This window comes from Theropithecus gelada, chromosome 2 (genome assembly GCF_003255815.1).
Source record: "Theropithecus gelada isolate Dixy chromosome 2, Tgel_1.0, whole genome shotgun sequence".
NCBI classification, from domain to species: Eukaryota; Metazoa; Chordata; class Mammalia; order Primates; family Cercopithecidae; genus Theropithecus; species Theropithecus gelada.
Genome location: NC_037669.1, coordinates 183,285,858 through 183,312,004, shown reverse-complemented (window position 1 = coordinate 183,312,004; position 26,147 = coordinate 183,285,858). Strand labels below are relative to the sequence as shown.

The 26,147-nt window shown below is 46.3% G+C and overlaps 1 protein-coding gene across 1 annotated transcript; it reads left to right on the top strand.

Moving 5' to 3' along the window:
- Nucleotides 1-6,521: 6,521 nt before the first annotated feature.
- LOC112619432 (skin secretory protein xP2-like) lies at nucleotides 6,522-11,848 on the top strand. Its single transcript, XM_025377393.1, has 3 exons — nucleotides 6,522-6,626; nucleotides 10,867-11,418; nucleotides 11,529-11,848. Exons 1-3 carry the CDS (start codon nucleotides 6,522-6,524, stop codon nucleotides 11,841-11,843), a joined length of 972 nt encoding a protein of 323 aa, XP_025233178.1. The 3' UTR covers nucleotides 11,844-11,848.
- Nucleotides 11,849-26,147: the final 14,299 nt, after the last annotated feature.

The window sequence follows — 26,147 nt, the reverse complement described above, 5'->3', positions numbered from 1 at the left end:
CAAACCATATTTGAGACAAGAGATCTGGATCTAGATTGTATAAAGAAATCTCAAAACTAAATGGTAAAAAAAATTCAATTAGAAAATGGACAAAGGACATGAACAATTATTTCACCAAGTAGGAAACACAAATGACAAACAAGCACATGCAAAGATGTTTAGCATTATTAACCATTATGGAAGCGCAAATTAAAATCACCATGAGATATCACTACATGCCTACTAGAATGGCTAAAATTAAAAATAGGAATACTATAATGGTAGATATATGTGGATACATACAATTGTCAAAACCCATAGAATGTACAACACTAGGCCAGGCACAGTGGCTCATGCCTGTAATCACAGCACTTTGGGAGGCTGAGGCAGGCAGATCACCTGAGGTCAGGAGTTGGAGACCAGCCTGGCCAAAATGGTGAAACCCTATCTCTACTAAAAATACAAAATTAGCTGGGTGTGGTGGCATGCGCCTGTAATCCCAGCTACTTGGGAGGCTGAGGCAGGAGAATCACTTGAACCCAGGAGGTGACGATTTTGGTGAGCCAAGATCGCGCCATTGCACTCGGCCTGGGCAAAAAAGAGAGAAACTCCGTCTCATTAAAAAAAAAAAAAGAGAGAGAGAGAGAGAAAATGTAAAACACTAAGTTAATCCTAATACAAACTAGGGACTTTAGATGATTAAAAAGAACAAAAAGATGTGGAGAATAGAGAACACAAACTTTTTTTGAACTAAAAATAGTGAGACTGGCCAGGCACAGTGGTGCACGCCTGTAACCCCAGCACTTTGGGAGGCAGAGGCAGGTGGATCGGTTGAGGTCAAGAGTTTGAGACCAGCCTGGGCAACATGGTGGAACTCCACCTCTATTAAGAATACAAAAAAAATTAGCCACGGGTGGTAGCACTCACCTGTAGTCTCAGCTACTTAGGACGCTGAAATGTGAGGATCGCTTGAGCCTAGGAGTCAGGGGTTGCAGTGAGCCGAGATAGTGCCACTTCCAGCCTGGGCAACTGAATGAGACTCTGCCTTAAAAAAAAAAAAAAAAAAGAAAAAGAAAAAAAAGGTGAAAATACTAACTTTGGGAAAGAATGCATAAAAATAGATTACTCATACTTTGCTGATGGGAATGGAAAATAATGCAGCCACTCTGAAAAATAGTTTGGCAGTTTATTTGAAGATTAAATAGCAGTAACACTCCTGGGCATTTATCCCAAAGAACTAAAAATTATATCCATATGGCCGGGCTCGGTGGCACACGCCTGTAATCCCAGCACTTTGGGAGGCCAAGACGGGCAAATCACCTGAGGCCAGGAGTTCGAGACCAGCCTGGCCAACATGGTGAAACTCTGTCTCTACTAAAAATATAAAAACGACTCGGATGTGGTGGTGCATGCCTGTAGTCCCAGCTACTTGAGTCTGCGGCAGGAGAATTGCTTGAACCCGGGAGGCAGAGGTTGCAGTGAGCCGAGATCACGCCACTGCACTCCAGCCTGGGCGACAGAGTGAGACTCCATCTAAAAAAAAAAAAAACACACACAAAAAACTACGTCCATACAAAAATCTCTACATAAAAATCTGAACACCCCTGTACGTATATGTCTCTGCTCATTTGTAAGTAAATATTTATGATAAATTTCTAGAAGTGGCATTGCAGGGTAAAGAGATATGCACATCTTAAATTGATACTTATTGTAAACTGAATCTCAAGAATCCACTGTTGATTTATATTTCTCCCAGTGTAGGATGAGAGTACCCATTTCTCTATATCCTCACCAGTACCCAATTCTGTCAAACTTAAATATCTGGTATTCTAATAGATTGTGTTAAAAGTGCCTCATTTAGCCGGGCGCGGTGGCTCAAGCCTGTAATCCCAGCACTTTGGGAGGCCGAGACGGGCGGATCACGAGGTCAGGAGATCAAGACCATCCTGGCTAACACAGTGAAACCCCGTCTCTACTAAAAAATACAAAAAACTAGCCGGGCGAGGTGGCGGGCGCCTGTAGTCCCAGCTACTCGGGAGGCTGAGGCAGGAGAATGGCGCAAACCCGGGAGGCGGAGCTTGCAGTGAGCTGAGATCCGGCCACTGCACTCCAGCCTGGGCAACAGAGCGAGACTCCGTCTCAAAAAAAAAAAAAAAAAGTGCCTCATTTTTATTTGTATTTCTTCTATTATATGTGATTAAATGCATCACATATTTATTGATTATTTGTATTTTTTCCTGGAATTGTGTGTTTCTATCCTTGTCCATTTTCCTTATTGAATTATTCTTATTAATTTTGAAAATCTTTTTATTAACACATAATGTACATATTTTTGGGATACATGTAATAATTTGGCACATTCATATAATGTGTAAAGATCTAAAGAGGTCGGGTACGGTAGCTAACGCTTGTCATCCCAGCACTTTGGGAGGCCGAGGTGGGTGGATCACCTGAGATCAGGAGTTCCAGACCAGTCTGACCAACATGGTGAAATCCCATTCCTGCTAAAAATACCGGCATGGCGGTGGGCACCTGTAATCCCAGCTACTCGGGAGGGTGAGACAGGAGAATCACTGGAACCCAGGAGGCGGAGGTTGCAGTGAGCCAAAATTACACCACTGCACTTTAGCCTGGGCAACAGAATGAGACTCTGTCTGGGAAAAAATAAAAGAGTAATTAGGATATTCATCACCTGCAATATTTATCTTGTTTAATGCTAGGAACATTTGAATTGTTCTCTTCTAGCTATTTTGACAGGCACAATAGATGATCTTGAACTATGGTCACCCTACTGATCTACAAAACACTAGGTCTTATTCTTCTACCTAACTATATTTGTACCCATTTCAACCTCTCATTGAATTATTCTTATTAACTTTTAAAAGATAATTGTATACCAAGGAAATTAATTCTTTGTGATTTATTTTGAAAATGTTTCTGTCTTTTCACTTTTAAAAATGTTTCATATAAAATTTTTGGCTTGCTATGCAGCCTAACTTATTAACATTTTACTTTTGTCTTCTGGATCTCATGTTTTGTCTGAAAAGACTCCTCCCATTGCAAGGGTTTGGTTTGTTTTTTTTTTCAACTTTTATTTTAGATTTGGGGTGGGGTACATGTGCAGGTTTGTTACAAGGGTATATTGCATGATGCTGAAGTTTAGATATGATTGGACCCATCACTCAAGTACTGAGCATAGCACCCAACAGGTAGTTTTTCAGTCCTTGTCCCCCTCCCTTCTCTTGTAGTCCCCAGTGTCTATTGTTCCCATTTTATGTCCATGTGTACTCACTTGGTTCCCACTTGTAAGTGAGAACATGTGGTATTTGCTTTTCTGTTTCTGCGTTAGTTTACTTAGGATACTGGTCCTAGCTGCATCCATGTTGCTGCAAAGGCCATGATTTCATTCTTTTTTCTGACTGCGTAGTATTCCATGGTGTATATGTACCACATTTTCTTTATCCACTCCTCTGTTGATTAACACCTTGGTTGTTTCCATGTATTTGCTATTGTGAATAGTGCTGTGATGAACCTACAGGTGCATGTGTCTTTTTGATAGAACAATTTATTTTCCTTTGGATGTGTATCTAGTAATGGGATTGTTGGTTTGAATGATATTTTTAGTTCTTTGAGAAATCTCCTGCTTTCCACAGTAGCTAAATGAATTTACATTCCCCCCAACAGTGCATAAGCAATCCCTTTTCTCGGCAGCACTGCCAACATCTGTTATGTTTAGTAATAGCCATTTTGAATGGTGTGTGATGATATTTCATTGTGGTTTTGACTTGCTTGTCTCTGATGATTAGTGATGATAAGCATTTTTTCATATGATCGTTTGTCACTTGGATGACAAAAATTCTCTTTTGAGAATTGTCCAAAAAGTAAGCAAAGGACATAAATGGGGTTATTTGGTTTTTTGCTTGTTGATTTAAGTTCCTTATAGATTCAGAATATTAGACCTTAGTCAGATACATAGTTTGTGCATGTTGTCTTCCATTCTGTAGGTTGTCTGCTTACTCTGTTGATAGTTTCTTTTGCTGTGCAGTCAAGGTTACTTTTTAAAATATGTTTTCTTTTTCAGCAGTAAAGCTCAAATAAAAGTTTTCCTCTAGAATGTCCATGATTTCTTTTTCTTTTAATTATTTTATTTGACCAAACTTTAATTATTTTCTTTGACAGACAAAATAGAATTAATCAAAGGCTGTTTACTCAAAACTTACTGTTATAAGGTAGTCAGCTACCATCACAGTAGAGGTTGGAAGGGATTTGAAAGAAGAGTAAGGTTTTTTTGTTTTATTGTTTGTTTGTTTGTTTGTTTGTTTTGAGATGGAATCTCACTCTGTTGTCTAGGCTGGAGTGCAGTGGCACGATCTCAGCTCACTACAAGCTCCGCCTCCCGGGTTGAAGCGATTCTCCTGCCTCAGCCTCCCGAGTAGCTGGGACTACAGGCGCCCACCACCACTCCCAGCTAATTTTTGTATTTTTAGTAGAGACGGGGTTTCACCATGTTTGCCAGGCTGGTCTCAAACTCCTGACCTCAGGTGATCCACCTGCCTTGGCCTCCCAAAGTGCTCGGATTACAGGCATGAGCCACTGTGCTCAATCTAGAAGAGTAAGTTTTACAGACTACGAGGAGGAAGACGTAAGCCAATCTTTGGTGAGTGCTCTTTTAGGGTGAGATATTCTAGTTCCAATAGGGTAAAAGATACTTGGAATGAGGGAGTCTTTCTGGTTGCCTTTAAAGTGTATATAGTAGTCTTTGATTGCTTCACAATCTATTGGTACATAAGTGGGGGGCTTTCCAGGCTGCATGACAACTGAAAGACAATCTGCTTCTCAGCTTTGGAGTCTTGCATAAGCAATTCCTTGTTCGAGAGGGAACTGAAGGGAAATCTAGCATTATTTGATTAGTTAGTTAGTGGACCCAACACCCTCCTTTTTAATGCATATTTAGCTTTTTGGTTATATTTTTTAAATGACCTTTTTATATACCCATTTTTCAAATGCATTGGGATCTCTTTCAGGATTCTCTACTCTGTTCATTATATGTGTTAATCCCTCACCAAGAATATGTATATTCTTGGCAAATGAAAAGAGCATCATGCAAAGCTATCAGATAATTTGGGATAGCTTTACGAAACTATCTGAACGTTTATCCATTAACAAGCTTGATACTAGAGTAAATATGTAATTAGGGGGTTCTGTTTTGTAAGACTTTCCACTCTCATACTGACATAGAGCTTGGCACACACGAGGACTCCATATATGTCGGCTGAACACAGTCAGTCAGTCCTCACTTAATGTCATCAATAGGTTCTTGGAAACTTGGACTTCAAGCAAAACTTTGTAAGCAGGTCCTCAAATAATGTTACTTAGTTACAACACTGATGAGAAATTTCAAAATTGATTTCATTATACATGATTTCACTTAAAATTGCAGTTTCCAAGAACCTGCTGATAACATTGAGGACTTATTGTACAGAAATACTAGTGTGGTAATGGGAACTCTGAACTAGGAGTTGGAAGACCTGGCTTCTAGCCCCTGCTCTGTTGCAGGCTGCTGGGGCAACCATGATACACATTAACAGACTTGTAGCTGTCAGAAATCATGTAGAAATACCTCCCCATTAGGGACCATAATTCCTACCCCTCCTTGATAATTCCCACCCCTCCTTGAAGTGAGGAGTGGTCACATGACTAAGTTTTCACTAATGGAATGTGAGAGAAGGTGATGTGTGCCACTTCCAGGTTGAGTCTTAAAATACTGCACATGTAATCCTCAGTCTCTTTCCTCTACCTGTGAACACAGATATGCACGTAACTCAGTTTGGACCATACAGATAAAGACATTGTTCTAGGGCATGATGGAAAACCCAGATGGAAGAAGTTTGCAAATCCTGAATAACTGTGTGGGGCAAGCAGCTTCCTATCTGCCCTGGACTGTGACATGAGACAGAAGTAAACTTATTATTTAAGTCATTATATGGCTGAGTCTCTGGTGTAGCACCTTACTAACATACATGCCATGTGGCATTCCACCGTGATTTCTGGGTTCAAAGAGTTTGGGAAATGATGTGGTTATCATAAGTATGCAGACTTTCTTCCTGTAGAATTTCTTTGAGCCTGGGTAATTTTTTTTTCCTATAGAACAACTTGAGGGAGAAAACTGCTGATCTCTTGCATTATCTTGCTTGGTCTGAAAAACACTCTGGAAATGCTGATTTGGATGATTTCTACTTCCTTTAAATATTGCATAATGCACAGCTAGTGTTTAGCTTGTATTCAGAACACCACCAAATTGTACAGAATCAAAGCTGCCTTTAGTCCCACCATTCCATCCAAAGCATGGTACCTGAGCCCCTTTGGGGGACAATAGCAAAATTATAACACTATAGAGGACATGAACAATTTTTCCAAAAGTTTTTGGAGACTTTAATCTCATTATTCTGTGTTCTTTCTCCTGTAAACAAGTGGAAAGATGACCAAAGTTTTACCCACAGAAGAGTCATTCTTTTTTTTCTCACTTTCAAAGAGTTTTAAGAATGTACTACAACAATTCATTTCGCAACTATTTCCTGAGCAGCTACAGTGAACAAGGGCCTGAAGAAGAAGACACAATATCCATTGGACTGGAATGGAAAGACAGAGTAGACAGAGTAGATATGGTCCATAGCACCTGAGGACAGCACCCCAGAAACATCCAGCAATGACTGGTATTGGAATGGCTCCTCTGGTCACCCACCTGCCATCTAAGATTTGCAGAGGGTTCATCCTATGAAGCATGGGAGGTTTGGGCACTTCACACTCTGCCAGCATCATCCAGTATGGACATTTTCATAGATCCAGAAAAGGGCTGAGGTCCAAAAGGTTGAGAATGCTTTGGGCTGTGTTTCCATAGTGAGTGGCTGGCTATTCAGTGGTCAAATGTGTTTGACAGGATCCAAGTGATGTGCTTCCTGAGGCAAGTGGCCAGAACTCAGGAGACTCCTCTGTTGAGCTACAGCATGAAACATCTGAAATTCTTACATATTCTCACACAGAAATAGATTATCATAGAGAAATGGATATATTGTGATAGGATAATCAGAGATGCTGTCGTAGCCCATTTGAGCTGCTATAAGAAAATACTATAAACTGGGTGGTTTATAAACAACAGAAACTGGCCAGGCACAGTGGCTCACGCCGGTAATCCCAGCACTTTGGGAGGCCAAGGTGGGCAGACCACTTGAGGTCAGGAGTTCAAGACCAGCCTGGCCAACATGGTGAAACCTTGTCTTTACTAAAAATACAAAAATTAGCCAGGCGTGGTAGCGTGCACCTGTAATCCCAGCTAACTGGGAGGCTGAGGCACGAGAATCACTTGAACCTGGGAGGCAGAGGTTGCAGTGAGCCGAGATTGCACCACTGCACTCCAGCCTGGGCGATAAAGTGAGACTCAGTCTCAGAAAAAGAAAAAAAAAAAACAAAAAAACCCCAGAAACTTATTGCTTACAGTTCTGGAGGCTGGGAAGTCCAAGATCAAGACACCAGGAGATTTGCATCTAGCAAGGGCCTTTTTTCTGGTCCATAGGTGGTGCCTTCTCACTGTGTCCTTACACAGTGGAAGGGGCAAGGGAGTCTCTCTCTCAGGCCCCCTTTATAAGGATAATAATCCCATTCATGAAATCTCTGCCTTCATGACCTGATCACCTCCCTATGTCCCCACCTTCTAACACCATCATCACCGGGAGGGTTAGGATTTCAACAAGTTAATTTGGGGGGAACATAAACATTCAGACCATAGCAGAGGCCAAAACAGAGAAGTCTGCTGGAAAACTTTTTAATGCATTGTAATGCATTCAGTGTGTTTAGTCTCACACACACACACACACACACAAGACTGAATGCATAGATGTGTATTATAAAAAGTGTGAAAACATACCACCGCGGATTGTGTAGGACCGTGTGTGTGTGTGTGTGTGTGTGTGTGTGTGTGTGTGTGTGTTTACTTGGTAGACATGTCCATTGTTGTTAGTGCAGCGAAGGGCTCTGTGTGCTTTTAAAAATTCCAGTCTGTTACATTCACAAGCCTGGGATGGATCTAAAGCAGTTTCCCCCTTTGGGAAAGGCATCCTCATGACCTTACAATGGTTGCTGAATACAGTTGGAGGCAGTCATGGTTGGTGATGTCCGCAGCCCACTCCCCACCGTGTTGGTCTGAAGAACTTCTGCACACCATTCCCACAAGCAGGTCTCCTCTCCTCTGCTCTTCTCCACCTCCCTTTTCAGCTAAAGTCTCCTGTGCCTCACACCTTGCTGGTCTCAACCCTCCTCCATCTCTACATATGTTTAAGAAGCAGGAATCAAAAGGAAGGAAGGAGGAACTCATCTTCAATAGACAAATGAAAATAAGGATGGGAGAAGGAGAAAGTTGGGAAGGCGCTTAAGATACCCAGAAATGTAAACTGTGTTAGGAGAAGCATGGGACTCCTGAGGTTGCTCCCTACTATCTTGCAGACTTGCTGCAGGAACAAATGAGGCAAGATCTATCAAGCAACAGGGTCAGCCCTTAAGCTTAGTGCCTATCTGAACCCTGTGACCCAGCAGTCCCCATCAACTCGTCCCACCTGCCATGCACAGCTCCTCTGTGCCCCTGTACCTGAGCTCATGCTATTCCCTCTGCCAGGGTGCCCTTCTCCTTCTCCACCGGGAGAAGACACTTGCCTGTAAGACCCAGTTCCAGTGTCACCCCTTTCTGACTGTATCAGGAAGAGTCAGTGACGGTGTTTTGTGCTCCCAGAGAATTTGCCACATTGTGTTGTGATTCTGTTTCCACATCTGCCTCCCCCACTGGACTGAATGCTTCAGTCATCTTCATACCTCCCTGGTCTCTACCTGGTGCCAGACCCATCCTCAGGGCAGGGGAGTGCTCAGGAAATAGGTATTGAATAAAGGGAGTGCATACATACATACATACATACGTACATACATATGTAAATGTTCTGATGGTCAAATGGAACAATGTGGGCTGAAGGATAATGCAGGTAGAAGAACCTAAGATTACACATTATTGATTTGGGAGGAACTTTGTTTTATTGCACAAACAATCTACAGCTTCAAAACAAGAAAGGCACTGTGTAGTTAGGAAGGGCAGTGGGAGAGGGTGGCCCCACAAAACAGCGTAAAGTTCTAAAGAATTTGAAAGAGGAACACTCTGCAGGACACTGTTCCAAGGACCCTTCCCTGAGAGTCTGTCTCTTATTGGGAGGAACTTTATTTTATTGTGCAAACAGTTAAAAAACAGTCTACAACTTCAAAGCAAGAAAGTCACTGTTGTTAGGAAAGGGAGTGGGAGAGGGTGGCCCCACAAAACAGCATAAAATTCTAAAGAATTTGAAAGAGGAACACTCTGCAGGACACTGTTCCAAGGGCCCCTCCCTAAGAGTCTGTCCCTTAGGCTCTGCCCCTTTTTGGCCACTTTGTCAAAGGGCTTCTTTATGAACCAAGTGAAACACATTATTTTAGTTTTCTTGAATTCTAAAGTGATCGTCTTAAGTTTCCTGGGACAGACTCCTATGGGGTGTTCGTGACCCACTCCATTCCAGAAACAAGACCAGGAGACTGAAGGCTCCGCCAGATCCCGCATGTAGTGAAAAAGTGAAATCAAATCACCCCTAACAATTCCAAAACTAACTGAATCCTAACGGAGCTCTAAGTAACTCCAAAGCTAAGTGTGCTGGATAGTTAAGCCATGGTCCTCAGCTTTTACACCCCCTACCCCCCACCCCTGCCCCTGCTCTGTGGTGCAGGGTCACAATGGGATCCTTCTTGTGCTCCTGGGCTCCTGTCAGCATTCTTTTAGCAATGGGTCTCCAGCCTGAGAATGACAGTTGGTGTCAGTAGCAGCAGTTGGTTCCAGCTTGCCTTTTCCCAGCACTTCCATAACCAGCCTGACGATGGCCATTCAGAGACACCAGCATGGGCTGGGCATGTTCCCGTCCGAGTTCTGCATCCAGCTCCCAGACCCGGGCTCTGAGCAGTGTCTCCTCCTCAGAGAACAACCCCCAGCCCTGGGCCATCTTCAGACTTCTGAGTTTTGATCATTTCAACTTCTTCTTGTTCCCTTAGCTCTTCAGGTAGTAGCTGCTTCTAGCAGTTGAAATCTTCATGATATCTCAACATCATCCTTTTCTTTTTTCTTTTTTCTCTTTTTCTTTTTTTTTCTTTTGCCTTTTTGGTTTTCCAATAGTTGGGTAACAATTCCTTACATTAAATTTCTGTTAAAATAATTGGTGTGGAGTCCATTTCAGTAATTGGACCCTGACATTGGACCCTGACTGACAGCAATGTTAAACCTAAGAAATTCTGAAAGTAAATACACCTTAAAACTACATAAGTAAAAATTAAAATCAGAAAAGTTAATTTGCAACTTAAAAAAAAAAAAAAGGAAACCTGACAAGTCTGAAAATAAATAAAAAACTAAATAGGTGCAAACCTCTGACGAAAATTTCTGAAAATCGGCAGGTCCCGGTGGCTCACACCTGTAATCACAGCACTTTGGGAAGCCGAGACGGGCGGATTACCTGAGGTCAGTAGTTCGAGACCAGCCTGGTCAACATGGTGAAACCCTGACTCTACTAAAAATACAAAAATCAGCCGGGCGTGGTGGCACATGCCTGTAATCCCAGCTTCTCGGGAGGCTGAGGCAGGAGAATTGCGTGAACATGTGAGGAGGAGGTTGCAGTGAACCAAGATCATGCCAGGGCACTCCAGCCTGGGCGACAGGTAGAGACTGTCTCAAAAAAATAAACAACTGGAAAACTAATTTTTAAACTAACAAATCTAAACGTAAATCTCTCAGCAGTTACCTTGGAACTACCCCCTTTGAATTAACCTGTCAGGTGCTAGGTGGCTTGCGCACCCGGTCCACTGCGAGGCTGGGCCCCGGCGCTGGCGGGTGGGAGCAGCCCCGAGCCAGCTCCGGCTCCTCCTAGGCTCGGCCGAGCCCTAGGAGGCGTGGCCTCCGCGAGCGTCTGCCTCCGCCCGCCGCGCTCGCGCAGGCGCACTGGGGGTCCCGGTCCCGCGAGGTCCTTCGCTGGCGGGTGGGCGGGGGAAGAGTGGGCTCCGCAGGCCGGAGCTAGACGAGCACCCGGCGCACCGCTCGGGCTCCCGGGAGGTGGCCCTGGGCGTCCCCTTTCTGCCACCGCCGCGGCGCCGGCTGCTTTATGCGTAGCTGGGCAGGCCCCGGGCCCCCACACCGCCTCTCCCGGGAATGCGGGCGCTCTGGAGCCGAGGAGCGGGGGCGTCCGCAAGGAGGTCAGCTCTCCGGGGCGGAGGTCCTCGGGCGCAGCGCCCTCGCCTGGAAACCAGCCGTCGCCCCAGCAGGAGCCAGCCGGCCCGTGGACGCCCCAGCGCGCTCCTTCTCGGTGCTGCCGGTCGTCCTGCAGTTCCGCGAGGAAGGTCAGAGACGCGGTGGCCCACAGAGGCGCTTAGTCTTTCCTCGCTCACACTCACGTTTCCTCCTCATCGCGTTCTTCTTTTTCTCCCCGCGTTCTTTCTCCCCTCTCCAGGAAAGCGGATTTGGAGGAACAGGTTTCGTGACCGTCATCAGACTGGAAAAGGCCCCGCGAGCTGGAAGGGAGGGGACGGGGGCACCCTCAGAGTTACTGCTGGAGGCTGTGGCCAGGCCGGGCAAGGTGGTGACTCCCGCTGGCAGGCTGCAGCCCCCCCCCCAACCCTCCCACCTGCGCCACGGGGCTCCAGGCGGGAACCCCAGTTATGACCGGACACCAGCGCACCGCCAAGGAGACAGCCACGTGGGGACACGCCGGGCTAGCAGGGTCAGAGCCACTTTGAGGACTTGTGACCTCGGCTCCCTGGCTTAGCCAGGTCCTTCTGGGGGAGAATCCTGAGGAGGGGGAGAGGGGTTGGGGGAGAGGGACAGGAGGCAGGAGGAGATGATGAGTAGGAAGGAGGAAGAAGATGAAAGAAACAAGAAAGAAATTACATTCAGAGCGCTGCTCACCTTTTCCATGTCTTCTGCACCCTCATAACCTTCAAAGGTGTCCATGGAGCTAAACTCCCTGCTGGAGCAGCCCTGGGGAGAGAAAGGGAAGGATGGGGCCTCTGTGGGGTGGGAGCACAGCCCCTCTGCCCGTGGCAGGGTGTAGCAGGCAGTGCCTGTTGCAGGCACGGTCCTCTCTAACTCCTGCTCTCCCAGGGCCTGTACGTCCCTGGTCTGTGAAGGGGATCTGTGATTTTCAGGCTTATTCCAGCGCTGAAATGCCATAATTCACTGAGAAGAAGCGTCCACTTGCTGTTCATGGCCCTACGTCCTTGTTCCTCCAAGAAAACAGTCGTCTTTATTGCTTGCCAGTCTTCTAACCATGCCTCCTTCCTTTCTTCCTCCCCTGTCTCTTTCTCACCCTCTTCCTCTTCTTGCTTCACTTTCCCGTAATTAATGTCAATTTCCCATCTCCTTGGCAGCCTTTGCCAAGTGTCACTGCTCCGCATAAGGGAAAATCAGAGGAACAAGCAAGTGCATCCATCCTGCCTCTCTCCCCAGTGAACTGATAAACCCATCAGTCTTGTCCGTGGTGCACCTGTTACATCCCCGGGCGATGTTGGAGACTGTGGGGAACAGCGGCCACCGCCAAATACTCAGCGACTGCCCTGTGCCTGGTGGGTGGTAGGCGTTTGTCAGACTTTAAGCCTCACAAGCCTGTAAGGGTCTCAGCCCCCTTTACAGTTGGGGAAACAGACAGCAATGGTCACTTGACCAAGTCCTCTTGGCCTGTGGCAGGGCAGCTGGCTTCTCCAGCACCCCTGCTCTTTACTCTCGCTCTGAGTGAGATGCAGTTTCTGCACTACACGGCTCACAGGCCAGGGTAGGGAGCCGAGCATCTGCATAAAGGTGCCAGCACAGGGCACCCCCAGACTGAGGCTCAACTGAGTCATCCATGCGGCGGGAATCGTGCAGGAGAGTGTCTGCTCAGGCGAGAATTCAGGGAGATTTGGGCAGGCCTTGAGGGGCGGGCAGGACTGGAGAGGGAGGGCATTCTGGACAGAGGCATGGCTGGAGGGTGATAGGCGGCAGTGGAGGAAGCTGCAGTTATCTGGGTGAGCAGGCGGTGAACAAGTGATATCTCCCGGCCTGCTGCCCCAGGCCCCCCTAGAAGCCGCGTTCTGGGCCCCGAGCCCTCCCCAGAGTAGATCAGTGGGGGCTGTGTGAGCAACACGGGGGGCAATTGGGCAGCGCCTCCCTGGAGGTCCCTCTGAAATCCTGCCGGACGCTGGCAGGCTCCAAGGGGGCTGGACACCATCCTCTCAGGTTGAAGCAAGTCCTGGCTGAGTTCCTAGTCCAGGAACTCAGGAGGGGCAAGGGGTGGAGGGCAGAGGAGAAACTGCGTCAGCGATGTGCCCCCCACCTTCATCCTCCAGACAGGGCTTGGGAGCGTCTGCGGGACCCCAAGAGATTCCTCTTTAGGGAAGTTATCCAGCCCTGGGGTCCCTTTATGCCAGGAGCAAACAGTGAGGACAGAAGAATGACCATCTAGTTGAAAGCTCCTTGAGGGAGGAACGGAAGGAGCTGCGTCCTTGACCATCTCCTGAGTGTCCATGGCCTCTGTGCCCCGGATGATGCTGGGGCTGCCAGGGACCACAGAGCCACCCACTGGGAGGCGGGGGTTTGGCCTGGCTCAGGGGCCTTCGTCAGCCGTGGACACCCACAACATGTGGTGGGAAGGGCTGGGAGGTAACACAGGAACCGAAAAACCTAAGAAGTTCCAGCCACTCTGTAGGGTAAGTTGCTCCTGGGGTAAAATGATTATGTGGTTCCAGCCCCTCTGCAGGGTAAGTGGCACCTGGGGTAAAATGACTGCCTGGAGCCGGCAGCTGCTTTCTCTGCTCTCCCCAGGGCCCTGCAGGGAAGCGCGGGAAAGTGGCACAGGGCTGGACCCAGAGGAGCTCTCACATGCTGAACTGGACTGTCAGGGGTCATCTAGTCCATTCCCCGCCTCCAGGTGAGGATTTGCCTGAGCCTGAAGGATTCTCCCAGCACTGTCAAGCCCCAGATTCCAACTCCCTGTGGGTGGACTGTCAGCACAGGCCCTGACAACACAGAGAAAGACACAGGACCCAGCTGGGCCAGTGACAGCAGTAGCTCCTGGTGCCACAGGTGAGGGTGGGGATGCCTGGAGCACCATGGGGGTCCTTGTTTAGTCTACAGCAGGGTCTTGAAATAGGTTATAAGTGTTACATCTTGACACAGTGTACACATGCTGACACACATATTAAAACAACTTTTACACAACAGTATTATCCTGAGTATGAGTGATGCCTTTTAATGAGTTTATATTCTATTCACTTTTTAAAATGCTCATCTACATCCACTGAATTGATTTTATGACCTACTAATAGTATGTTATAACCCACAATTAGAAAGGCATCATTCTGGGGCAGGACAGAGGAAGACAGAAAAGAAAGAGAAGCAGAAAGGAAATAATAAGGACAAAGGGAAGGAAGAACAGAGAAAGTGAGGACAGAGTGGAGGAGGGTGTTTTGTGGGAGGTCACACAAATGCCTGCCATGATGTCCCTTCAGGCTTCTCCTAACATAAACTACATCCCATTCCGTGTCTGCCCTTAAGTCTTTTCCATTGGACCCTGGATTTATATTCTATTAATGTAAAAGAACGTATTTTTGGTGGAAGGGATATATAATAGAATATATAATATATATAGATAAGATATATATAATAGAATATATGTTTGGTGGAAGGACTATCTTTTCCACCTCTGTAAACCCACAGCTTCTAGCAGAAGAATTAGAATCAGGCAGAAAGCTTAGCGAACACCCCACCCCTAAGTCAAAAAATTCTCCATTTTGCAGGAATGGAAATTGTGACTCATAATGGTCAGCCAGACAGTCAATGATTATCCCCACCAGGCCCTGGTGCATCAAGATTTGCTAGTAGGTGGTCATAAGCATCTGTTTTTTTAAATCTAAAGTGAAGACAATGATATCTACTTTGGAGATTTGGTGGAAGGATTAGCAAAATGTACACCAAGAACAGGGTCTGGCCCGGGCAGGGTGGCTCACGCCTGTAATCCCAGCCTTGGGAGGCTGAGGCAAATGGATCACCAGAGGTTAGGAGTTCAAGACCAGCCTGGCCAACATGGTGAAACCCTGTGTCTACTAAAAAAATACAAAAATTAGCTGGGCGCAGTGGTGGGAACCTATAAATCTAGCTACTTGGGAAGCTGAGACAGGAGAATCGCTTGAACCTGGGAGGTGGAGGTTGCAATGAGCCGAGATCGTGCCGTTGCACTCCAGTCTGGGAGATAGAGCGAGACTCCATCTTGGGGGAAAAAAAAAAAAAAAAAAAAACACCAGGTCTGGTACACCATAGAAGCTCAATAAATAACATTTGCTAGTAATAAGAGTAATAACCAGCCAGGTATGTTGGCTCACACCTGTAATCCTAACACTTTGGGAGGTCAAGGCAAGAGGATCTCTTGAGCCCAGGAGTTTGAGACCAGCCTGGGTAACATAGGGAGACCCCGTGTCTAAAAAAACTTTAAAAATTAGCTGGGTATGGTGGCCCATGCTGTAATCCTAGCACATTGGGAGCCCGAGCCAGGAGGATTGCTTGAGCCTGGGACGTCGAGGCTGCAGTGAGCCAAAATCATGTCATCACACTCAGCCTGGGTGACAGAGCAAGACTCTGTTTCAAAAAAAGAGTAACAGCCTCAGAATAAAACCAGTCACTTCAGGTATGCTGCTGTTATTAACTTTTCAGGGAGTTTTGGCTGCCAATGTCTTCATCCTAGACAATGGAAATCATCACAAATACCTAGATAATGTCCACGGAAATCAAAACAAAGGAAACACATGCATACATACACCAGCAAAAAATGAATTCAAGCACACAGGCCTTAACAAATGCCTTGGTTACATAAACTTTTTTTTTGAGACGAAGTCTCACTGTGTCACCAGACTGGAGTGCAGTGGCACGATCTCTCAGCTCACAGCAACCTCCGCCTCCCCGGTTCAAGCAATTCTCTTGCTTCAGCCTCCTGAGTAGCTGGGACTACAGGCATGCACCACCATGCCCAGCTAATTTTTGTATTTTTAGTAGAGACAGGGTTTCACCATGTTAGCCAGGATAGTCTCAATCTCTTGACCTTGTGATCCACCTGCCTCAGCCTCCCAAAGTGCTGGGATTACAGGCTTGAGCCACCGCACCTGGATACATCAACATTTCAAGTGAGTGTATGTTTTTGAAAAATGAATGGAATGATCTTATTCCTCCACTGATTTTGCTCAGTATTTTGGGAAAGACATGATCCTCAGGGACTTTGGGCTACTCCCAGGCTATGTGCCAAAATAAGCATAAAGAGTATGTGGAGAAATGGATAATATAAGCGGGAAAGGGAGGGGCAGGAAAATTATGAGAATAAGAACTCAAGAACGTTCTCTCTTTCCTCTGCAGATCTTTGAAATTCATAGTTTATAAATATAAATATTTTGGAAAATTTAGTTTTAGTGCTTAGTGTTTAGAATACTGTGTGGTTTTTTTCTTTACAAAGTGAATCTATTAACAAGCAAATGTAGTAGATAATTTAAATTATGCTAATCAGAAAACACAGCCTGCTGCTGCGGTTCATGCCTGTAATCCCAGTGACTGGAAGGTTGAAGTGGGAGGATCACTTCAGCCCAGGAGCTCCAGGCTGTTGAGCTATGACCACACTGCTTGCACTCCAGCCTAGGTAACAGAGCAAGACCCCAACTTTAAAACACAAAAAACAAAAGAACACACTTTTTTGTAAATTAAAGATGGAAGTATTTTGGTCTAAATTTGTCTTTTCCCTTCCACTAGATGGCAGAATGGAGCCACTCTAGATAGTGCTAGCAAGGCAGCAGCTCTTCTCCCAACATTTTAAATGGTCAAACTGTATTTTTGTTTTGGTTCCCTCTCTCGTTTAATGAAAAAGAAAGGTAAACATTGCGTATGCAAATGTCAGGACCATTTCATTTTGACTGAAAGAGCTGGAGTTGCCTTAAGGAAACTTCGTGGTCCACGCGGTGGCTCATGCCTGTAATCCCAGCACTTTGGGAGGCCCAGGCGGGCGGATCAGGAGGTCAGGAGAACGAGACCATCCTGGCTAACACAGTGAAACCCCGTCTCTTCTAAAAAATACAAAAAATTAGCTGGGCGTGGTGGCGGGTGCCTGTAGTCCCAGCTACTCGGGAGGCTGAGGAAGGAGAATGGCGTGAAACTGGGAGGCTGAGCTTGCAGTGAGGCTGAGCTTGCAGTGACCCAAGATTGCGCCACTGCACTCCAGCCTGGGTGTCAGAGTGAGACCGTTTCTCAAAAAGAAAAAAACTTAAATTAAAAAAAATTTAAAAATACCTTGTAGTAAGCTTAGAAAATCAGTAATCTGCTTGAACTCTCAAAACATTTTGCTGAGGCAGGAGGGTTGCCTGAGCTCAGGAGTTCGAGGCTGTAATACGCTATGATTGTATCACTGCACTGGGCAACAGAGTAAGACCCTGTCTCTAAAATGTGTGTGTGTGTGTGTGTGTGTGTGTGTGTGTACTGTCTACCCAAGCCAGCAATTTTTGCATGTTTCACACAAAGACTTATTTCAGGTTGAAAGGAAAAAATCAGCACTGAAATGGAAAACAATTTTAACTTACTTTATATATACACCTATTTGAGTAAGCAAGTATTAAAGGAATTAGGCCACCACACATAAAATGCTGTTACCACGTATTTACATGTATATATTTGGTCTTCTTTTCTCTTTCATACATTCAGAAAAAGTTGCTTCAGTCCCTGGCTCACTTGGTTCTGGCATCCTCTCCCACTTCTCCAGCCCATCCTGGTGAGTTCCCTGCATGCCTTGATTAGGGGCCAACCAAGTTTTAACAGCCAGTTCTGTTAATATTGAGTTAGGCAGTATCAGTATGCCCACCAAATTCTCCAATCTTCTCTGTTGCAAAGGGAACAGAGATGAGCCCAAACCATGTAAGTTTGTGGAGGAAAACTCACACATCCCCAGGACAGTGATCATATTCTTTGCTCGCGTTTTCGTGTGTTGTCTCAGGTCTACAAAGAAAGCCATGTGTGAGCTCAGCCTCCAGGGGCTCCGCATTGCCTGCAACAGCACAAAAGCCAAACCCTTCAGCCCAATATTTGAGGCCTACCTGCCCCCAGTCTTATTTCCATCCACCCTATCCCTGACTCTCCCAGACTGGGCTCCAGATCATCACTGAATGTGCTCATTTCGAGGCAGCTCTGTGATTTTCAAGGTTCCTGGGCCCACCTTTTACTACCGATGTGACTGGTATGTGTTGCCCAGTTGCTAGGATGGGACAGTGGCCTTGATTTCTGCCAGGACTGGGGCTTTGCCTTGTTTCCCACCCTCTCTGCTGCCTGCCCCTGCACTCTTCTGGGTGGGGCCTGACCTTTCCCTGCAGTCTCCCTGCACCTCCTGATCACAGGTAGTCATGCCACAGCTGAGGAGCTTGTCCCAAACCTCAGTGCCTGCCTCTCTCCTCGACTTCTTGTGCTGCTGTGTCTCACCCATCAGTGACACTCTTCTCTTCCCTGCCCAAGCCCTAGCTGACTCCATACACCTGGTACAATGTCCTCTTCAGCCTGGTTGTCTCCGAGAGGCCCTCTCTCTACACCCCTCATTGGCTCCCAGTGTCCTTCTTCTCACCCATGGCCCTGAGGTCCCTGTATGCTTTGCCCAGTGATAGGATTATTATGCTTAACAATTCCCAAAGGTTAATAGGCATTGTAGGGTGGTGTAAGAATGAACTGAGGTGATAATATTTATATGTTAGAGCTTTGTAAAGTGCTAGACAGATGTGAGGTACTGCTATTCCCAGTATTTCTGATCTTGGAATCTTGGACACCACCCTCCCACCATTGTCTGGATACCCCTGAGTCTGCATTCTGCTCCTAGAGTCTCATCCCCTTTTAGGCACTGGCTCCTGCTCCCTCACCATCCACTGTGGATCCTGGCTGAATTCTTAGGGCCCTCGCTGTTTGCATCACTCACCATGACAAATCATCAGACCCTGCTAGTGCACCAGGCACAGGAGACTCAGCTCTGCTGTCAACAAGTTGTATGAAGTTGATGCCCTGTCTGCACTTCTGTAAAAGAAAGGGACTGGGACAATACCTCTGGGCCTTTTAGTTACAATGATTTATGTGCAGTAGCCCCCTCTTATCCGCAGTTCACTTTCTGCAGATTTAATTACCCTCAGTGAACTGCAGTTCAAAAATATTAAATTACAGGCAGTGGCTCATGCCTGTAATTCCAGCACTTTGGGAGGCCGAAGCGGGTGGATCATCTGAGGTCAGGAGTTCAAGACCAGCCTGGCCAACATGGTGAAACCCCATTTCTACTAAAAATACAAAAATTAGCCTGGTGTGATAGTGCACACCTGTAATTCCAGCTTCTAGGGAGGCTGAGGCAGGAGAATTTCTTGAAACCAGGAGGTAGAGGTTGCAGTGAGCCAAGGTCGTGCCATTGCACTCCAGCCTGGGCAACAGAGCGAAACTCCATCTCAAAACAAACAAACAAAAAATATTAACTGGACAGTACAGTAAAGATATTTTGAGAGAGAGGCCACATTCACAGAACTTTTATTACAGGATGTTGTTATGATTGTTCTGTTTTATTGTTGTTGTTAATCTGTTACTGTGCCTAATATCTAAATTACACTTTATCAGAGGTATGTATGTATAGGAAACAACATAGCATATGCAGCGTTCAGTACTAGCCATGGTTTCAGCATCCACTGAGGGTCTTGGAACACATCCCCCACAGATAATGGGGGACTACCATGTATCGATTTTTATTTTCCTCTTCATCTAAACGTCATGCTGTTGATTTCTACCCACAACCTAGAGCACAATGCCAGGCTCACATGGGACCCTGTAAATGAGGTTCTGTGTTGGTAACGGAACAGTGGATTTGTGCAACTGATACAGTTTGGACATTGGTCCCTGCCCACATCTGATGTTGAAATGTAATCCCCAGCGTCGGAGGTGGGGCCAGGCCGGAAGTGTCTGGGTCATGGGGGCAGATTCCTCCTGGCTTGGTGCTGTCTTCACAATAGCGAGTGAGTTCTCATAAAATCTAGTTGTGTGGCACCTCCCCCACCCCAACCCAACCCCCTTGCTGCTGCTTTCACCACGTGAGATGCCAGCTTTCCCTTTGCCTTCTGCCATGAGTAAAAAGCTCCCTGAGGCTTCCCCAGAAGTGAAACAAATCCTGGTGCCATGCTTCCTGTATAGCCTGCAGAACTGTGAGCCAGTTCACCTCTTTTCTTTATAAATTACTCCATCTCAGCTATTTCTTTATGGCAATGCAAGCATATCACCTACTGATATGGTAAGGTGATTTTTCAACACACCTACTGATATGATAAGGTGATTTTTCAACACACCTACTGATATGTAAGGTGATTTTTCCATTTGCCTACACCTAACTTATATTTTCATTTTCTATCTCGTAACAACCGAATTGTTTTCTGGGAGAAATTTAGTTAGAATATTGAATAGCGTTGTGAAAGGCCACTCTCTTAGTCCATTTTGTGCTGCTATAAGAGATCAGATTCTGATTCATTTTGTCTAGGCGGGAACTGGAAATCTGCACTTGTAACAAGCCCCGGAAGTGTTCTGTTGTGGTGGCCCTAAACCATTATTTGAGAAACACTAGGAAGTGAGGATTTTTTAAAACAATCTGGAGAGCAGAATTTTGTTTTCGGAGGAAACAACTAAATTTTTCTTTCTCTGTGGAAAAGGTTGGTTGATCTCGTTGAAGGGTGATGCCACAGAGGGAGAGGAGTGCTCATCACTGGCTTCTGTATATGTTACAATTTTCAGCAGTGAAAGTTTTTTGGTTTTTTTTTTTGAGATTCTCTGTCACCCAGGCTAGAGTTCAGTGGCGTGATCTCGGCTCACTGTGACGTCCGTCTCCTGGGTTCAGGTAATTCTCTTGCCTCAGCTTCCCCAGTGGCTGGGATTACAGGCATGTGCTACCATGCCCAGCTAATTTTTTTTTTCTTTTTTTCTTTTTTGAGACGGAGTTTCACTCTTGTTGCCCAGGCTGGAGTGCAATGACACGATCTCAGCTCACTGCAACCTTTGCTTCCCAGGTTCAAGCGATTCTCCTGCCTCAGCCTCCCGAGTAGCGGGGATTACAGAGGTCTGCCACCATACTCGGCTAATTTTGTAATTTTAGTAGGGAAGGGGTTTCTCTATGTTGGTCAGGCTGGTCTCGAACACCCAACCTCAGGTGATTCACCCACCTCAGCCTTCCAAAGTGCTGGGATTACAGGCGTGAACCATTGCACCTGACCATATTTTTGTATTTTTAGTAGAGACGGGGTTTCACCATGTTGGCCAGGCTGGTCTCAAACTCCTGACCTCAAGTGATCCACCCACCTCGGCCTCTCAGAGTTCTGGGATTGCAGGTATGAGCCACCGTGCCTGGCTAGCAGTGAAAGTTCTAACATATACAGTCTAACCTTTTGTCAGGTTAGACTATCAGTAGTGCAGTAGCTATAACAATTCATGCTGTTGGATTCATGTATAGTGTCCATCTTTGCCACCATGACTACCGTGTTCATGAACTTATTATGCCAACACTAGGGCAGCTGAGGGAAGAAGGTGGCTGAGAATAACTGGAAAAGTCATTCTGTTTCATTGCTTGATGAGTGTCTCCTTCATAGGAAATGCTGTCTGCTGGGTGTTAACATATGTTACAAAGATGTTCACATTCCATTCCCACTGCCTTAGTACACTTGCCACGCACCTCTTTCCCAGACACCTTCATCCCTGATCTTCCAATCTTCCTCCTTTCAAGTCCCTGACCAACTGGCCAAGTTACTCACTCTGCCCATAAGTCTTCTGTATGTCTTTGCCTCAGGCCCCTTCTCTGCCTTCACAAAGTGTATGAATAGATGCACTGTGTGATGCTCTGCCCATTAGGAGGACATTCCTTCACTGCTGTCCCTGAGGTCTACCCTTAAGTGAAGCTGGTAGCACAGCAGCTGCCCATTTTTGTCTGATACCTACGTACCAACGGATCCATCCATGAACCAGGCTTAGCCTTTTTCTCCTCCGTCAGCCGGTCATAGGAATCCTCCATGTACTCTGCACCAGGCGGACTCTAGAGTGGCTCCCGTGGTCCCTGCCTCCAGGTGTTCACACTTGTGGGTAATCACCTCCCCTTCAGTGGTGGTGGAGTGGAGAAGAGGGTGAAAAGATGGCAGATGAGTGGAGATATGTGTTGTCTTACAAAGCAGAAGCTTGTACATATATCCTTAAGAGAGGAACATCAGCACTTAACAGAGAGGAATGGGCTACTTCTGTAGATCAACAGCATTCAGAGGAATCTGGAAATTTAAGATTTTCAAATGCATTGACCCAGCTGGCCCCATTTCAAATCTCAGCATCTCAGGTTTTTTTTTTCTCCCCCAATCAGGGTCTTGAACTTGGTGTGGTAGATTTACTGGAGTTGAGAATTTAACCTTCTCTCAAACCTTGCCACTAATATAATTGATTTTTGGGGTCTGGCTCATAAATTGTTTTCCCCTCTGGTTGCAGGATATGTTAATAAGTTTATATGCTGCCAAGTTTATATGCTGACTTTTTCTTTTTCTTTTTTTTTTTTTTTGAGACAGTTTCGCTCTTGTCGCCCAGGCTGGAGTGCAATAGCGTGATCTCGGCTCACTGCATCCTCTGCCTCCCAGGTTCTAGTGATTCTCATGCCTCAGCCTCCTGAGTAGCTGGGATTACAGGCACATGCTACCACACCAGGCTAATTTTTGTGTTTTTAGTAGAGTCAAGGTTTCACCAGGTTGGCCAGGGTGGTCTCAAACTCCTGACCTCAGGTGATCCACCCACTTCAGCCTCCCAAAGTGCTGGGATTACAAGTATAAGCCACCACTCCTTGCCAGACCCTCTGGCTTTCATCCTTGGTCTCATTGGCAATTGGTGACACTCGACCCTTCATTATCTTTAAGGAATTAATAACATCCCCACCAGCCATGTCTACCCAATTCCAAAGTTCTTATAATTACTCTTTCTTACAACCCCTGAGATATTACATCTGCTATGCATTTCCTTCCACTGGCACCCCCTTCCAGTTTGCCACTGATGAACGTTTTAACAATTGCCGTAGGATGCCAGGGGCTATGGGGGCTCTACCACCACCAGTGATGGGGTTTCCCTTGCCAACAGGTTGGGAGGGGATACAGCCTCACAAATCCCATCTTAGAGCCTTTTTCAAGGACCACTTCTGCATTGGATTCCTTAGGAAACAGATTTTGCGATTTGCCTGCAGGCTTTTAACGGTGTGGTACTCTAAGAAACAATGCATGAGAGGGATGAGGGAGGCAGGACTGGGCAGAAGAAGTTGTATTGTGATGCAGGTGCAGTGAAGATCTGGAGCTGGAATAACGCATAAGAACGGTGCCACCTTAAGACAAGGGCTAAACCTTTATACTCCTCTGTCTTTGTCCATTTTGTCGCTATTACAGACTGTTAGGCTGGGTCATTTATTAAGAACAGAGATTTCTTTAGCTCACAATTCTGGTAGCTACAAAGTCCAAGAGCATGGTGCCAGGCTGTTCAGCTTCTGGTGAGGGCCTCAGGTTGCCTCATAACATGGAGGAGAAGCAGAAAGGTGAGCCGGCATGTGCTGAGTGAGGGGACCAAGGAGGCTGACCCACTTCATAACAACTTGCTTTCTCAGGAGCTAATCCATTTCCATGAGAACGAATCCAGTCTCCCAGGAACAAGAACTCACTACCTTGAGAATGACACCAATCTATTCATGAGGGATCCACCCCAGGGAGCCAAACACCTCGCACTAGGCCCCGCCTCCAACACTACCACACTGGCCATTAAACTTCAGCATGAGTTTGGGCGGGAACAAACCACATGCAAACTATAGCATCCTCCTAGACTAGCCCTTGGAGGTGGACTGCCTCCACGAAAGGAATGCAATTTTTGATAAAGTGGTTTTGTTGGCTGAAGACAGTTGCTGGACAGGGACTCGTTCAGGAGTTGTTGACTGGCAACCGTCCCAGCAGCTGGGGGAGTGAATATGTCAGTCCTGAAAGGTAGCATACCAGAGCATCCAGTACACCTGCAGTTTCTGATTTTTTTTCTATTTTATTTATTTGTTATTTTTGTAGAGATGGGGGTCTCAGGTGTGTTGCCCAGACTGGTCTCAAACTCCTGGGCTCAAGTGTTCCTCCCACCTTGGCCTATCAAAGGATTATAGGCATGAACTACTGTACTCAGCCTGCATTTTCTGATTTCAAAATGACACTATCATCCACTATCTGATCTTTCCCACTTCTGGCAGCTCCCTTTTTTCATTTGCTACCCAAGTCTTTTCCTTTCCTAGTGACCTTATAAAATATCCAGGCCCGGCACAGTGGCTCACGCCTGTAATCCCAGCACTTTAGGAGGCTGAGGCGGGAGAATCACTTGAGGTCAGGAGTTTGAGACCAGCCTGAACAACGTGGTAAAACCCTGTCTCCACTAAAAATACAAAAGTTAGCCGTGTGTGGCGGCACGTGTCTGTAATTGAGTGGCTGAGGCACGAGAATCACTTGAATCCAAAAGGTGGAGGTTGCAGTGAGCTAAGTTAGTGCCACTGCACTCCAGCCTGAGCAACAGGGTGAGACTGTCTCAAAAATTTTTAAAGAAAACTTATATAGGCCGGGCGCGGTGGCTCACGCCTGTAATCCCAGCACTTTGGGAGGCCGAGGCGGGCGGATCACAAGGTCAGGAGATCGAGACCACGGTGAAACCCCGTCTCTACTAAAAATACAAAAAAAAAAAAATTAGCCGGGCGCGGTTGTGGGCGCCTGTAGTCCCAGCTACTCGGGAGGCTGAGGCAGGAGAATGGCGTGAACCCGGGAGGCGGAGCTTGCAGTGAGCCGAGATCGCGCCACTGCACTCCAGCCTGGGCGACAGAGCGAGACTCCGTCTCAAAAAAAAAAAAAAAAAAAAAAAAAGAAAACTTATATAATCCAGGGCTGGAGGCAGTGGCTCACACCTGTAATCCCAGCACTTTGGGAGGCTGAGGTGGGCAGATCCCTTGAGCCAAGGAGTTCAAGACTAAACATAGGGAGATCTCTCTCTCTTTCTCTCATTCTCTCTCTCTCTTCAATTCTTCAACTACCTGGCTTAGGATGCTGCCTATAGTTGTGTACAATAACGGAGTAGTCAGCTGAGGGGGCAAGTGGAGATAGAAATCCAGCCCAATCTCTTATCAAGTCTTTCATCCCACCAAGGGCTGAATGTACCTGGAGAAAGATGGCACTTTTTAAAAACCAATTGCCAACACAAGATACCAGTCAGGTCTCTCTTTTCTATCTAACATTAAGGCATCTCTATGCCAGCCCTGAACCTGCCCAGTGACTGATCACAAGCTATGAGTCTGGAGTCAGACAGTCCAAGATGTGGATTATGGCTTTGCCACTTATTTGCTATTAACCTTTGTTGTAGTCTGAATGTTTGTCCCCACACCCCCAAGTTATAGTTATTGAAATTATAACTCCCAAGGTGATATCAGGAGGTGGAGCCTTCGGGGGGTGACTGAGTCATTAGAGTGGAACCCTCATGAATGGGAGAAATGCCTTTATAAAGGAGATGGATGGAGAAAACTAGTTAGCCCTTTCCACCACATGAGGTTACAGCAGTAAGACAGCTGTCAGTGAGGAAGTGAACCCTCACCAGTCAATGAATCTTACGGTGCCTTGATCTTGGACTTCCCAGCCACTAAAACTGTGAGAAATAAATTTATGATGTTTATAAGCCACCCAATCTATGATATTTTGCTATAGCAGCCAAAATGGACAAAGACCACTTATCCATCAGCTTGTCTGTTTTGTTCGTTTTTGAGACAGAGTTTTGCTCTGTCACTCAGGCTGGAATGCAATGGCGCAATCTTGGCTCACTGCAACCTCCACCTCCCGTGTTCAAGTGATTCTCCTGCCTCAGCCTCCCAAGTAGCTGAGATTATAGGCCCCCGCCATCATACCTGGCTAACTTTTGTATTTTTGTAGAGATGGAATTTCACCATGTTGTCCAGGCTGGTCTTGAACTCCTGACCTCAGGTGATCCGCTGGCCTCGACCTCCCAA

Bases quoted from the DNA above. Each gene is read 5' to 3' on its own strand.
- LOC112619432 (XM_025377393.1), top strand. From the start codon at position 6,522: ATGTACTACAACAATTCATTTCGCAACTATTTCCTGAGCAGCTACAGT. The intron at 6,627-10,866 runs GTAGACAGAGTA...GTCAGGTGCTAG, and splicing joins GACTGGAATGGAAAGACAGA to GTGGCTTGCGCACCCGGTCC. The intron at 11,419-11,528 runs GTCAGAGACGCG...TCCCCTCTCCAG, and splicing joins CCTGCAGTTCCGCGAGGAAG to GAAAGCGGATTTGGAGGAAC.